At 37.0% G+C, this 16,247-nt stretch overlaps 1 protein-coding gene across 1 annotated transcript; it reads right to left on the bottom strand.

Moving 5' to 3' along the window:
• Positions 1-792: 792 nt before the first annotated feature.
• Positions 793-15,731, bottom strand: LOC144657964 (perlucin-like protein). Its single transcript, XM_078518296.1, has 3 exons — positions 15,717-15,731; positions 15,161-15,356; positions 793-1,404 (listed from the first exon to the last, which is right to left on the bottom strand). The coding sequence occupies exons 1-3, from the start codon at positions 15,729-15,731 to the stop codon at positions 998-1,000; spliced, it is 618 nt and encodes a 205-aa protein (XP_078374422.1). The 3' UTR covers positions 793-997.
• Between the last annotated feature and the right edge of the window lie 516 nt (positions 15,732-16,247).

The raw sequence follows: 16,247 nt of genomic DNA, 5'->3' as shown, positions 1-16,247 counted from the left end.
ACACTGAAACAGGAAGACGCTTCGGTGCAATGCCTTGTCCTCGTCGCAGAGAAACCCTGTTAAAATAAAGCTATCTTCTTATTCCCCATGCAGGCAATATAAATGATCACCGTGGTTTCTAATTTGCTAAACAGTCAAAGCAACCAAGCCCCTCCGCTGAAAACTACCAGTGAAACCTGGATGAGTATACAAGGAATTGGACATTCAGACAGAAAAAAATATCTGGAGTTATATACTATATCGTATAGTAAATAAAAATAACTCCAGAAAGAAACTTTGCTAAACTTTTATTCACACTAGAGAATACGTAAACCAACGCTTTGAACTCAAACTCTTGCCTAACTTTTTATTCACCCTTGGGACGACACGAACCGAGTGACGCTTAGAACTCGAAACCTAGCTTACTCTTTATTCACACTTGTGAAGAACGAAACGTGCTTTGAACTCGAAACCTCTCTTAAATTTTTATTTACACTTGTTCATCTTTATGCAACCGTCGCCCCTACCCCCCCCCCCCCCCCCCCCTGGCCGTCGCAATTTGCACTGAACAAAACCTACTAGTATCACCCTCCCGGGAGGAATTTGTCTTTCCTTCAATTTCCCGCTCGTATGCTAATCGGAAACTTCGACAAATCCCTCGTGTGTTCTAAAGCTGTTGCGCCATTGTTCAAAAATGGCCATATAGGATCATTTTTCGCTTGTGAAACAAAACCTATTGTTATCAAAGTTGAAACACATTTCTTGATACGATTGACAATATGTGTAGTTAACATGCATGACAAAAACAGTTGGTCTGAAGGTAATGAATTTTACAATTAAACGATCATTTACAACAACAGTGCGAAACTCGTTACAAACATGACACTTTCAGCAAACGTTGCTCAATGACGTTTTTACACTTGGAATTTCTAACAATAAAACTAAACATGGGAATACGTCGTTAAGGTTTCTAGTGTCACTGTTTATCGTTTACGTTCAGGCTTCCAGTACCACTGTATTACATTTCACAAATAAACTTTCTCTCCTTAGAGCATGCAAGGTCATGCCACTCTCCGTCCCACTCCTTATTACCGAAAAGTCCCTTCCTTATTGCAATACAATCCTGTCCGTTTAAATCATTCGGCTGACCAGGCCTCCAGTTGATGTACCCTGTTAGTTCGCTTCCGTCAGTCCACTTCCAGTAGTCTTCAATCTCTTCATCCGTTAGTCCAATCCAGTAATCTGCCTTACCAGCTGGAAATTTTCCCTTAATGAAATCGTTTTCGTTAGCCGTTTCGATTTTTGCCAGCTGGCCACCTTTAACGTTGCAGAATGCTTTTGCGTTGTTCCAGTCTTTTTCGTCTGCGGAAAGTGTGTAGCATGACTCATTGAAAGCGATCCATGAGGGTGGACACTTGGACAGAACTTTACGAAAACAAAAACAAAACAAAAAATAACAGATTGGCTTATTTATTTATTTATTCATTTATTTATTTATTTATTTATTTATTTATTTATTTATTTATTTATTTATTTATTTATTTATTTATCTAGGGGCAACCGCACAAACAAGATAGTGACAACCATGTTTTTGTGATTTTCGTGGTTGGTTATAACATTTAACATTATTTCACTGTTATTGACTCTCCGAGATCATCCGTTTACATGTAGTTAGAAAATACCATGAACGCCACATCCATGAAAAAAGAAAAGTAGAGCGGTACTACTTATTCGGGGAGTGTCACGGAGACAATACGGAGCGGGATATCCTCTTTGAGACGCGTGCCCGTGTAAATGTTAAATTTTGAAAGAAACATCTTCAAACTGATAATGGATACGGAGTGTCCGAAACATGTCTTTGAAATTTAAAACTGTGTTTATTTTTTCAAATGTTTAATTTCGATCATACTTTTATGAAATTTCGCTAATATTTATTTGAAAGGTGCGTTAGTCTTTAACTTTCTAAACATGCACGATAGTGGCCCTACACCACTTATATATCAAACAACGTAGCTCCTAGCTTCCTAGTCAGCAAAGGAATCAAATTGTGTACAATTTTTGCTGGATGCACATTCTTGGGACATTTGCCCAGCAAAATTAAGATAAAGATAAACGAACGAACATTTCGCTCGCATAGCTTGATTTCTCGGTGGTGTTTTTTTTTTCTACACTACAAGTGTTCCAATTCTATTGACATCAGTCTCACTGAAATAGCCGACGTTCGATCTCAACATACTGAAATATAAAAAATTACTGTTGCGTTTGTTCAGCCTTTAAACTTTTAAATAAAACGGCATACTGACTTTAAAAAAAAGAGAAAAAAGAAAAAGAATGGCTTCCATTTAGATTTGAACCAACGACCAAGGCATACACAACTTCTGTAGAAGTGTTTTCTACCAACTGAGCTATCGTATCTTTGTATGGTACAGAATTTTTTGTTTTGTATATTTTAATTGATATTATATTTGGACGCGCTTTAAAAAAAAACATGTTTAATTACTCGGTTATGAGTAAGCAAAACACTAAAAAATCGCTTTGTTTTAGTTTGTCGTACAGAGATAATTTCCACCAAATTTCTGCACTGCATGTTGCAATAATATTCAAGCGTAGCGAATGATTTAAATTTATGCAATTACAGAACAATGTATGGGCACGTTGCACAGAATTGCTTATTTCTCGAATCTTGAAAGATCCACACCAAAAACAAAAATGTAGGGTTATTAAGAGTCATACAAAGATACTTCATGCCACATTTTGGAATGAAAGGTGTAATATTCGAGCGAGAAATGAATTATTTAATCACAGAGATGATTTACATAATTACAGAGCAATGTATAGGTACATCACAGAATCGCAAATTTCTCAACTCTTGAAAGATTTTTATCAAAAATCAAAACGTTGGGTTATTAAGAGTCAAACAGAGATACTTCATGCCAAATTTTAGACTGAAAGGTGTAATATTCAAGCCGTAGACTTATTTAACTGTACTTATTTCATTAATCATTACAGAGCAATGTATGGGCACGTTGAACAGAATTGCTAATTTCTCGGCTCTCGAAAGATTTTCATCAAAAACAAAAATGATGTAATGTATATGAAATGATTCATATATGAACTGCGGATGTATATGAGAGTGATAAATGATCGTCGCAGTGAATTTCTAATTTAAGCCCTGAATTTTTTTCAGGCTTCTTTATTCCAATTGCTTAAATTGGAAATTCACTGCGACGATCATTTATCACTCTCATATACATCCGCAGTTCATATATGAATCATTTCATATACATTACATCATTTCACTCCTCTCACGGGAAAATATGAACTCACAATTGACCTCGCTCCCAATGTGTGGCTTCAATAGCTCAGTTGGTAGAGCATCGCACCGGTAACGCGGAGGTCACGGGTTCGAAGCCCTGATTTTTTTCAGGCTTCTTTATTCCAATTGCTTAAATTGGAAATTCACTGCGACGATCATTTATCACTCTCAAAAACAAAAATGTAGGGTTATAAAGAGTCACACAGAGATGCTTCATGCCAAATTTTAGACTGAAAGCTGTAATATTCGAGCCGTAGAATTATTTAATCGTACTTAATTATTTAATTATTTAATTTTATTTATTTTATATCTTGTTTGTGTAATTATCTAGGGGCAACCGCACAAACAAGATAGTGACAGTCATTTTTGTGATTTTCGTGGTCGGTAAAACATTTAACTTTATTTCACTGTTATTGACTCTCCGAGATCATCTGTTTACATGTAGTTAGAAAATACCATTAACGCCACATCCATGAAAGAGGAAAAGTAGAGCGGTACTACTTCTTCGGGGAGAGTCACGGAGACAATACGGAGCGGGATTTCCTTTTTGAGACGTGTGCCCGTGTAAATGTTGTTGATCGTTCGGTAACATGTACGAAAACTGATTTTATTATATGTGAAGAATGGATAAATACATACTACTATGATACGTGCGTGACAGTGCAATAAAGATGCAAGTGCATATATGTTATTTTCCGGCTGGGAGGTCCGTATAGTGTTTCAATTTTAATTTATGGAGCGTGTATGGACATTTCATAATTATTTTTCATCTTCCAAAAGGGGAAAGGTGTTGCACTATGTAATTATCACTTGCACATTCATTTGCACCTAAGATAATAATTATATTTATTTTTTTCCAAGAGGGCACGGTAACGAATCCTGCAATCTGATTGGTTATTAGCGCGGGCAAGATTCTCCTATCTCTGCCCACGGGCCACGGTAACGCTTTCGTGAGTTTCATTTCGCGGCGAGACGAACGAACCCATGACAGTTTTGCTCTCCAAAATGATTTAAATCGATGTAGTTGCTCACCAACCGTTGTAAATTTGAAAGGGAAAATTAGCAGTGGAATTAAAGGCCTTGAAGTTCTCCAAAAGGCGAGTATTTATTCTCTTTAGTGACAAAATGAAGTTATAGTTTTATGGCCGTGGTTTGCCGATCGTTGTTTGTGCATTCGCACTGATTTTCACGCCATTGCGGTTAACTGCAAGTCGCCGGTTTACAGACTCGATTTATCCTTTCAAACACCTTGCTTCTCTGCTACTTTTCTCCAAAACCGAATACTGCTTATCGCCATTCAAGAAAATGAGATGCTTTTTTAAAAAACAGTCAAATTAATTCTCGCAATTTTGTGCCGTCACTGTGCAGGCGACCAAACTACACATTTCAGCTTCATTCAGTTTCACTTTCGCAAACTTTTTGTCAAAACAGAATACTATGGGAATCAACACAGAGGTTTTTGACTCGTTAAATACAAATGTAAATAGCTAAGTGCTTTCTAGTCCGAAAAGTAAGTTTAATTAACTAAAGAACTCACAAGCCGAAATGGAGTTAAACGTGTTTCGCAACTTTTTTTTTTTTTTTTTTTTTTTTGTATTTTTTTTTTTTTAGAAATTACAATGACAATAATACATACAAGAACCTAATGACAATGCTACAGACACAAACGAATTACAATATTAAACAAGCCTTGCACAACGTGACTTAAACTTAGTACAAATTGAAAGGACCAAATAAAAACAAAAAAAACAAAAACAAAAACAAACAAACTGCCTCCGACAGCGGGTACAGATACAGGTAATTTTTGGTTAATTTACTACAATAAGAATAAGAAAAAGAAAAAGAAAAAGAGAAAGGGTGACAATTAAAAAGGATTTAATTAGACATTAAACCTAAGGTGATAATAGAGGGAGCAGAGGCTCTCACTTCGTATAATGGTAATTTAGATTATTGTTCTCTCTCGCAATGAAACGTTCCAGTTTGTAAGTATTCTTAATACGTTCTAATAAAAGTCTTGGTGATAAAAATTTGTCATTTAATTTGAAAAGATACAGGAGATATTTGCCTTCAAGAATGATATAGTTCATCAAAGAACTGAGTTTCTTTATTACTTATTCCAAATAAAACATCTGTGATCTCGAAGTCCTTAGAGACTTTTAATTGGTCTCTAAACAAGTTCACAACTTCATTCCAGAACATCCTAACTCGTGGACAATAGAAAAAGAAGTGTTCTATAGTTTCTATGTCCGCTTTACATAGGTAACATAATGGGGAGTCGACTATTTTGAATTTATGAAGCGACTTGTTTGTGTAGAGAATCCTATTTAATATTTTGTACTGAAATTCGCGTAGTTTTGTACTCAAGGTTACTTGGAATGGTAAAAGGAATATGTCTTTCCAGTTTAATTGAAAAGACTCGGTATTAAAAAGATCTTCGTATTTCTTTATGGCAGTGGGCGCATGTACAATTTTAGAGATCAGGCTGCTATACAAAGATTTTGATTGCAATTTTTCTACTTCGTTTTCTTCGTTGTTAATTTTGATATGAAAAGTGGAGAGATTTAGTGGATGTGTGTGAAAAGGTATAAGACCTCTGTTTGCGTATAAAGTATTTCGCCAATGTAATGGAAGAGCCTTGTATATACTGAACAGTAAGAAAGTGTCTATGGGTGAAAGAGCCGATCGCAAAGGTTCTTTTTTAAACACAAGCTCCCCCGCACAGTCGTAGAGCTCGCCAACTTTATATAAACCATGTTCACGTATTTTGGCGCTGAAGACAGATTTACCTTCAATACAGATGTACTTGTTGTTCCATATTACTTCATTAGAAATTTCTTCCAGTGTAGAGGGATCTGTTTTATTCATAGAGGACCATAGGATTAGACATTCCTTATAGAAGATCGGAGTAACTACCGATAGCCTTTCAAAGTCAAAATTGCAATGAAATAGGAATTTGCCTCCCACCCTTTTAAGATACGTATCTAAAAAAAATTTCCAGCCTGCGGTGTACGGATCTAAATATCTTTTTATACATATTATTCTCTGTGCAGAGATCATTGACCCGATATCAGGCATGTTTAGACCTCCTTTCTCAACTGGATTAATAAGCGCCGTTCGTTTTATTTTATCTTTACCTTTCCATACGAACGTGTAGATGAGCGACTTGCTGATTGCTCTGTTCTACATTGTGCTTTTCTATTATTTCAGATGCTTTTTTTCTTTTTTTTTTCAGATGAAATTTTCCTTGAGTACTGTTCATTTTAGTGAATTTATTTTGTTTGGCAGTAAGCTCTTATAGCAAACAGATCATTATTTACTCTTGCCCTGCTCTTGCCGTAGCTTATGGCGATCGACTCAACATTGGATGCGCGCGTATATAAATACAAACACATTTGGCAAGAAAGTCTTTGTAGGTTTTTTAGGTGTTTTTTAATCAAACACATTAAAGTAGGAAAAAAATAAATAAGTTATTTACCGGCTTAGGGTCGGTCGGTATAGTGAAAAACTGTGACCTCGGCCTTGAAAATGCGGCCTCGGGCAGCATTTTCAAGACCTCGGTCAAAGTTTTTCACTATTTGTCTTAGCCGTTGTTAGTCAAAGAGAGACTTTAAATATCGAAAGCAATGTCCAAATTTATAGTCAAACTTCAATTCATTTGAGCGTTCATTCCATTTTAGAATATAGCCGCTGTATACGCGCGATGGAATTCTAGCGGGCATTATTTTTTTTTATAAAATAATTAAGATAGTACGCGCGCTCTCATTGGTCGATAGGTGTGTTTAGATGAGAGTTTGTAAACACGGTTGTGACGTCACGCTTTCTGTGTTTCCCGGCACAATTTAAAAACATTATAAAACTGCCAAAAAGACTTGCAAAGTAACAATACCAAATTTTGATATGTGTTGCAGCTTTCTCTTCCCATATGAGCCCGAGGAAAAAAAGCAAAAGAAAGAAGAACCACAGCGCTTTGCCTGGAGGGAGCTCAAGCGAACGACAAAATATGCAACAAAATACGCTGTAAACATTTTTCCAGTAAATTTTTGCGGTTAAGTACTACAAAAAAATTCCCTACAAGTCATTCATTATTAGAAAAAAATTATAGGTCAATGCAAACGAAACTATAAGCTACAAACTTAAACTTTGCACGGCCGATCGGTTGCGGTGTTTTTACCGGCAAATCTGCTTAAAGGTCAAATGAACAGAAATTTCAAAATGTCATTTTAACCAACCAAATGCTAAAACTATCCATTATTGAGTAAAATTAATTCTCGCAATTTTGTGTCGCAATTTTGTGCCGTCTCGAAAGTTATGCAAACCCTCGACTGCGTCTCGGGTTTGCATAACTGTCTCGAATTCTCCCAACCCCCCCTCGTGTTTAGATGAGGCTATGTAAACACGGAAAAAGATTGTTTGTCGAATTTCGCTGAACAACTTCGCCACTATTCTCTTGTTTTGTTGTTTAAATGATGCTTTAAAGCAGCAAGTTTTTATCAGAAACGTTTTACTTGCTTAAATGGAAGTACGATCATGCCAAAGGAAGCGACAGATGAAGAAAGAATCGTCGAAATTTGTTGTTTTTCTTTGGAGTTGTGTACGCCACTATTTTGCCGTGAACTGCCCGAAAATGATTGGAAATTATTTAGCAAAACAAGCAGGACTCTAGAAACGCTTTGAGGTAAGAAACCTTTTTTTAGCCACAATCTGAAGACAGAACACTCCACTTTTGTTCTTTTTAAATCGAAATTAGAGGCGAATTTGAAAAACTTGCTGCGAAACGAACGCATGAAAATTTTTCATTTGAATGAAATTGAAGTACGCTTAACCAAACTTGAATGCGTAAATATTTCAACTAGATTTGTCGGCTTTGTGAAAATCTTTTGGTAGTCGGAGAAAGGACTATAAATAGGAAATATAAATGAAATGGTATCTTGGTTGATTTATAAAGAAGCCGCCAAAGAAAAGAATAAACTAAACTTTCACTTTACCGATGTTGCGTGCCTTTGTAAATGCCGTAAGCGGTCGCAAGTCCACTAGAAGATCGTTTTCCTATGTCCTATAAGAAAATAATGCACGCTTGAGGTCAAGAAAAGCAGCTGAAAGCCCTCGCCTTCGGCTCGGGCATCCACTAGCAGCTTTTCTAGACCTCAAGCGTGCATTATTTTCTTATAGAACATGGAAAACCATCTTCTAGTAGGTAAATAAAGTTATTAAATCTTGCGGGGAGTCTACGTTCTCTTGTTGAACGGCGAAGTGGAGGAGCAAGTTCGTGTTCTTCTGTTGGTTCACTTTCAGACGGTAGGGATGCAGTTTCAAATCGGTCCAATCCTCTATCATAGTTGTCGACTGATTCTGCCTTTGCCTCCCTGATTTGTGGGTGGTTTCGCCTTACTGGTCCCACAGCTGTGCTCACGATGCAGGAACTTGGGGCAGGTTTTCCAATTACCTCCCCATAGATCCAGGGTTGATGTTTGTTTGTAGGCCTAGGTTTCACGTACACTTTTTCTCCTTTTGAGAATTCGGTAAGCGGCGCCGATGCCCTCTTGTCGTACTGGGCCTTTGACCTCCGTCTTCTATCCCCAATGTTTTCTTGTACTAGGCTTGGGGACACTGTCTGTGGAATAAGTTGACGCGGAGCTGTGGGGATTATGTCGTGTAGTCTTCTAGACATGAGGCGTTGTGCTGGTGAATAATTGTATCCTTGCTGTGGTGTGTTTCGGTATGCTAAAAGGGCCAGGTAGGGGTCCTCGTGGCGAGACTTTTTCAGAAAGTTCTTTGCAGTTTTGACTGCGGACTCCGCCTTTCCGTTCCCTCGGCTGTGGTATGGTGATCATTTGCGTGTAATGAATCCGTATTCTCGAGCAAAACGTGAGTATTCATGGCTTTCAAACTGCGGGCCGTTATCGGTTATGCACTCGTCTGGAATTCCATGTCGAGCAAATTGCCTTTCATGGCTCGGATAACTGTGTTGGCTGATGTGTTCCTGCCGAGGGGGTCTAGTTCAAAGAAGTCGCTGTAATGGTCGACCATGACGAGGTAGTTGTTTACGTCCAGCTGAAATAGGTCGGCACTTATTTTGGACCACGGCCTGGTGGGTATCTCATGGGATTGCATTGGTTCTCGCGGTCGCTCGCATAGGTACTGGGCACAAAGTCCACATGACAAGCATTTCTCCCTGATTGCGGCTTGCATTCCTGGCCAGAAAAAAGACTTGCGTGCTCGTCTTATGCTGCTGTCGGCTCCCTGGTGCGCTTTGTGTATTTTCTGTAACATCTCGTCTCGTAGAGTGGCTGGGACAATTACTTGATGAGACCTGTAGAGGACACCATCATAAACTGAAATTTCATCTCTGAAATTCCAATACATCCTTAGTTGCTCTGGGGGCTTCCTTTCTTTCTGAAAGCCACCCATTCATTATCATCGTATGCAGAGCTGCTAGCACTGGGTCTTTGGCAGTTTCTCGTCTTATTCGTTGCAGAGTGTCGGGTGTAACTTGATTTGGTTCAAATTTCATCTCAGCCATTTCCAGAGGGAACACTTCGCATTCTTGCTTGTCAGTGGAGATGGGCTGATCAGTGACAGGTGCGCGAGACAAAGTGTCCGCAGTGTAAAGTTCCTTTCCTTTCTTTTATCGGACAGTGAACTGATATCTCTGTAACTTCAGCATCATTCTTTGCAGTCTGCGAGGAGCTTTGCTAAGAGGCTTCTTGAAAATTGTCTCGAGCGGCTGGTGATCTGTATGTACCGTTATGTCGCGTTTCCCGTATAAGTACTGGTGCCACTTATCCATGCAAGAGACGATTGCAAGGCACTCTTTCTCAAATTTGAGCATAGTTCTTCTCCGTACTGTTGAGGGTATGTGATGTAAAGCCAACAGGTTGAAATTTAGAAGTGTGTTTATTTTTTCAAATGTTTAATTTCGCTCATACTTTTAAGAAATTTCGCTAATATTTATTTGAAAGGTGTGATAATCTTAAACTTTCTAAACATGCACGATAGTGGCCCTACACCACTTATATATCAAACAACGTAGCTCCTAGCTTCCTAGTCAGCAAAGGAATCAAATTGTGTACAATTTTTGCTGGACGCACACACTTGGGACTTCTGCCCAGCAAAATTAAGATAAAGATAAACGAACGAAAATTTCGCCCGCAAAGCTTGATTTCGCGTTTTTTCTTTTCTACACTACAAGCGTTCCAATTCTATTGACATCAGCGGTTGAAGTCTCACTGAAATAGCCGGCGTTCGATCTCAACATACTGAAATATAAAAATTTACTGTTGCGTTTGTTCAGCCTTTAAACTTTTAAATAAAACGGCATACTGACTTAAAATACTGACTTCCGATTGGATTTGAACCAACGACCAAGGCGTACACAATTTCAGTACAAGTGTTCCCTACCAACTGAGCTATCGTAACTTTGTATGGTACAGAATATTTTGTTTTGTATTTTTTAACTGATATTATATTTGGACGCGCTTCAAAAAAACCTGTTTAATTACTCGGTTATGAGTAAGCAAAACACTAAAAATCGCTTTGTTTTAGTTTGCCGTACAGAGATAATTTCTACCAAATTTCTGCACTGCATGTCACAATAATATTCAATCGTAGCGAATGGTTTTAATTTATGCAATTACAGAGCAATGAATGGGCACGTTGCACAGAATTGCTAGTTTCTCGACTCTTGAAAGATCCACACCAAAAACAATGTAGGGTTATTAAGAGTCATACAAAGATACTTCATGCCAAATTTTAGAATGAAAGGTGTAATATTCGAGCGAGAATTATATAATCACAGAGATGATTTACATAATTACAGAGCAATGTATAGGTACATCACAGAATTGCAAATTTCTCAACTCTTGAAAGATTTTTATCAAAAACAAAAATGTAGGGTTATTAAGAGTCAAACAGAGATACTTCATGCCAAATTTTAGACTGAAAGGTGTAATATTCGAGCCGTAGAATTATTTAATGGCATTTATTTAATTTTTACAGAGCAATGTATGGGCACGTTGAACAGAATTGCTAATTTCTCGGCACTCGAAACATTTTCATCCAAAACAAAAATGTAGGGTTATAAAGAGTCATACAGAGATACTTCATGCCAAATTTAAGACTGAAAGGGGCAATATTCGAGCCGTAGAATTATTTAATGGCATTTATTTAATTTTTACAGAGCAATGTATGGGCACGTTGAACAGAATTGCTAATTTCTCGGCACTCGAAAAATTTTCATCCAAAACAAAAAGGTAGGGTTATAAAGAGTCATACAGAGATACTTCATGCCAAATTTTAGACCGAAAGGTGTAATATTCGAGCCGTAGAATTATTTAATCGACTTAATTATTTAATTTAATTTATTTTATATCTTGTTTGTGTAATTATCTAGGGGCAACCTCACAAACAAGATAAGTGCAATACCGTTTTTGTTCTTGTTTCCTTTTGTTGTGTGTTAATCATCCAAAAGCCTCATTTTTTTAGCAATGAAAAATGTGTCTAAGAACACATTTTATTGTTTTTTTCTTTTCATTTCAACAAACGGTTGCGTGCTGTTTTTTCTATACTACAAGCGTTCCAATTCTATTGACATCAGCGGTTAAAGTCTCACTGAGATAGCGGGCGTTCGATCTTATATGAACGTGCTCAAATATCAAAATTTACTGTTGCGTTTGTTTAAACTTTAAAACGAGAGAAAAGAATAATAATAGCTTCCGTTCGGATTTGAACCAACGACCAAGGCATACACAACTTCTGTAGAAGTGTTCTACCAACTGACCTATCGTAACTTTGTAGGATACTTAAAATTATGGTTTGTATATTTTAGTATTATATTTGGACGCGCTTTAAAAAACATGCATGCTTTTAAAATTACTTGGTTATGAGTGAGCAAAACCCTAAAAATCGTTTTGTGTTAGCTTGTCGTACAAAGATCATTTTCACCAAATTTCTGTTCTCCATGTCGTAATAATATTCAAACGTAGCGCATGATTTAATATGTGCAATTACAGAGTAATGTATGGGTGCGTTGCACTGAAAGGTGCAATATTCGAGCCGCAGAATTATTTAATCACAAAGATGATTTACATAATTACAGAGCAATGTATAGGAACATCACAGAATCGCAAATTTCTCAACTCTTGAAATATATTTTTCAAAAACAAAAATGTAGGGTTATTAAGAGTCAAACAAAGATACTTCATGCCAAATTTTAGACTGAAAGGTGTAATATTCGAGCTGTAGAATTATTTTACAGAGCAATGTATAGGCACGTTGAACACAATTGCTAATTTCTCGGCACTCGAAACATCTTCATCCAAAACAAAAATGTAGGGTTATAAAGAGTCTTACATAGATACTTGATGCCAAATTTAAGACTGAAAGGTGCAATATTCGAGCCGTAGAATTATTTAATGGCATTTATTTAATTTTTACAGAGCAATGCGTGGGCACGTTGAACAGAATTGCTAATTTCTCGGCACTCGAAAAATTTTCATCCAAAACAAAAAATGAAGGGTTATAAAGAGTCATACAGAGATACTTCATGCCAAATTTTAGACCGAAAGGTGTAATATTCGAGCCGTAGAATTATTTAATCGACTTAATTATTTAATTATATTTATTTTATATCTTGTTTGCGTAACTAGGGGCAACATTATTTCACTGTTATTGACTCTCCGAGATCATCCGTTTACATGTAGTTAGAAGATACAATGAAGGCCACATCCATGAAAGAGGAAAAGTAGAGCACTACCCTAATACCAGCATAGGCTACCCTAATACCAAAATCTGTTGAAAGCTCGTTCATGGAGACAATACGGAGTGGGATATCCTCTTTGACCATGTCAATGAGACGTGTGCCCGTGTAAACGTCATATTTTAAAAGAAACATCTTCAAACTGATAATGGATACGGAGAATCCGAAACATGTCTTTGAAATTTAAAACTTTGTTTATTTTTTCAGATGTTTAATTTCGCTCATACTTAAGAAATTTCGCTATTATTTTGAAAGGTACAATAGTCTTTAACTTTCTAAACATGCACGATAGTGGCTCTACACCACTTATATATCAAACTACGTAGCTCCTAGCTTCCTAGTCACCAAAGGAATCGAAATGTGTATATTTTTTGCTGGACGCACACACTTGGGACTTCTGCCCAGTAAAAATAAGATATGCGAATGAGAATTTCGCTCGCATAGCGACCCTTTACTTCCTCAAACCAAAGAAACTCAATGTAAACTAAACAAGCAAGTGGGACTTTAACCAAGAAATTAAGCAAGTGAGATGTGCTCATACACACTCAAGATTAATAAACTGAACTCTTGCCAATTAAAATAAATTTTAGGAAGTTTTAAGAAAATATATATGCAAGACGTTTGCTTGCACGCGCTCGAGATAAATAGATTATTATTTCGCCCAAAAGAGCAAGCGAGACTTTTACTCGTAATGAAAAAAAGGGAAAAGAATAAAAAAAAAATGGTTCCGTCCAGATTTTAACCAACGACCGGGACATACAGCATGACTACTGTAGAACTACTCTCTCCTAACTGAGCTATTGTAACTTTGTACGGCACAGAGTATTTTGTTTTAATTATTTATATATCATTGCTAGGCTATGAGTAAACAAATGGCTCTAAACGAATGGCTCTACTTTAGCCAGTCATACAGAGATAACGTCCACCAAATTTCGTTAATATTGAAGGAGAGCGAATGATTTATATATATATATATATATATATATATATATATATATATATATATATATATATATATATATATATAAATATGCAATTACAGCGCAATGTATGGGCGCGTTGCACGGTGTTGCTAATTTTCGGCTCTTGAATGATCCACACAAAAAATTAAAAATTTAGGATTATTAGGAGTCATACAGAGATACTAAATGCCAAAATTTAGTCTGAATGGTGTAATATTCGAGTAGTAGAATTTTTTAATCGCAGAATTGGTTTACATCATTACAGAGCAATTTAATGGCACGTTGAATAGCATTGCAAATTTCTCGGCTCTTTAACCCTATTCAGACCGGGCTTTATTGGACCTTCTCAGACCGGAAGCCCCCCCCCCCATGTAACTTCCAGAATATTAAAGCAATCATCATGAAACTTATAGGATGTATAGTATGTCCGAAACTCTTTCATTTGGTATACGTCACGTGGGATGGTGACGTCACATCGCGTGAAAATTACATCATGATGTCAAAACAGCCGCCATCTTGGATCCGCCATCTTGAATTTCAAAATATTTCCAAAATGCCAGAAAACCACCCAAAATCACTACAAAGTACTCAAAATAAATAAAAATGTGCTTTAAACCCCTAAAAAATGTAAAAATAATTCCATTTAAGTTGATTTTTATTAACAGAAACACGCGAAATTACAAATTTGGGAAAACATGCCTGTCAAAATGCTGTTGCCATGGTGATGTCAAGTTCCTGACACATCATCTAACCCTAACAAATTGTTGCCAGATAAATTTTAGGAAAACTCAAAAAGTTTAGCAGCGTTTGGCAAAGTCTTAAAAAAAGTTATAAAAGTTCAAAGTCAGCGCGGGCCTCAAAATCCCCCCTGGTCTGAATAGGGTTAAAGATCTTCATCAAAAAAGTAGGGTTATAAAGTGTCGAACAGAGATACTTCATGCCGAATTTTAGACTGAAAGGTGTAATATTCAAGCCGTAGAATTATTTAATGGCACTTATTTAATGATTTATTGAATTATTTACAGGGCAACGAATGGGCAACAAAAACAAAAATGTAAGGTTATTAAGAGTCAAACCGAGATACTTCATGCCAACTTTTAGATTGAAAGGTGTAATATTCGAGCGTAGTAGTGTGTAACTCTTCCTTACCCAAATCACATTGATCCCCATGGTATCCTTGTGGACACACACATCGGTAACCTTTGTCACCAAATCCTGCTTGACATGTCGCATTACTGGCACATGGGCTGTTCAGACAGGCATTCTGAATTTCAAGCGAGGTGATTAGAAAGGACAGAACATTAGATGTAATTAAAGAAATCACCAGTCGCTGAGCAGGAGGTCTCTATGGGAGAATCTTGTCCGACGGAGTGAGTACATACCGGACGCAGTGAGGCCTGTACTCACGACTGATGCCACGAAAGCTTGTCTATCAAAGGAATTAAAGCGTACGGAAAATGGGCCATCAGCTTTGAAAGAAAGAAAAGAAAGAAAGAAAGAAAGAAAAAAAAAAGAAAGAAAGAAAAAAAGAAAAAAAGGAAAAAAAGAAAGAAAGAAAGAAAGAAAAAAAAAGAAAGAAAGAAAAAAGAAAAAAAAGGAAAAAAGAAAGAAAGAAAGAAAGAAAGAAAAAAAGAAAGAAAGAAAGAAAGAAAGAAAGACCTGAGTTAACTAACAGTAATGTTGGTAATTTCTCTAGGCTTTTCACTGACGGACAAAACATTTTCAAGTCAATTTTAGTCGCCTTAAATTGACTGTTTTTTTTTATAACTTCTGGCCTTGTAAAAACTTAGCAACTTCGTCTCACTCAGCTGCTGTTTTGACTCTACATAAATTATTGCTACTCCCCCTTGGATGGGATGCTAGTCCATCGCAGGGTAACCCCCCAGCAGTAAATTCGCCGGTACCCATTTATACACCGGGTGGAGAGAGGCACTGTGAGAGCAAAGTGTCTTGCCAAAGAACACAACGCAGCGCCCCACCCCACCCTGTTCGACTCGGTGTCGAGCGCGCTAACCATTAGGCCACCGCACCTCCCACATAGTAGTTATAAATATTTTTTGAATGTTTTGGGACAAGTCTCAAATAAATTATTCAATCACTGGATCTGCGAAGCCAGCTGTGAAGCATTCAGGCCTGATTCCATTAGTGGAAGCAGGCCTGTGTTTACACACCGTTATATATAGTGCACAGAAGCAATATACTCTTAAACTATTGGTGGTTAGAATGATGGGGTAGT

This window comes from Oculina patagonica, chromosome 6, assembly GCF_052425735.1.
Source record: "Oculina patagonica isolate OP01 chromosome 6, crgOcupat, whole genome shotgun sequence".
In the NCBI taxonomy this organism is placed as follows: Eukaryota; Metazoa; Cnidaria; class Anthozoa; order Scleractinia; family Oculinidae; genus Oculina; species Oculina patagonica.
The sequence above is the reverse complement of the archived record's forward strand: the minus strand, read 5'-3'. Positions and strand labels throughout refer to the sequence as shown.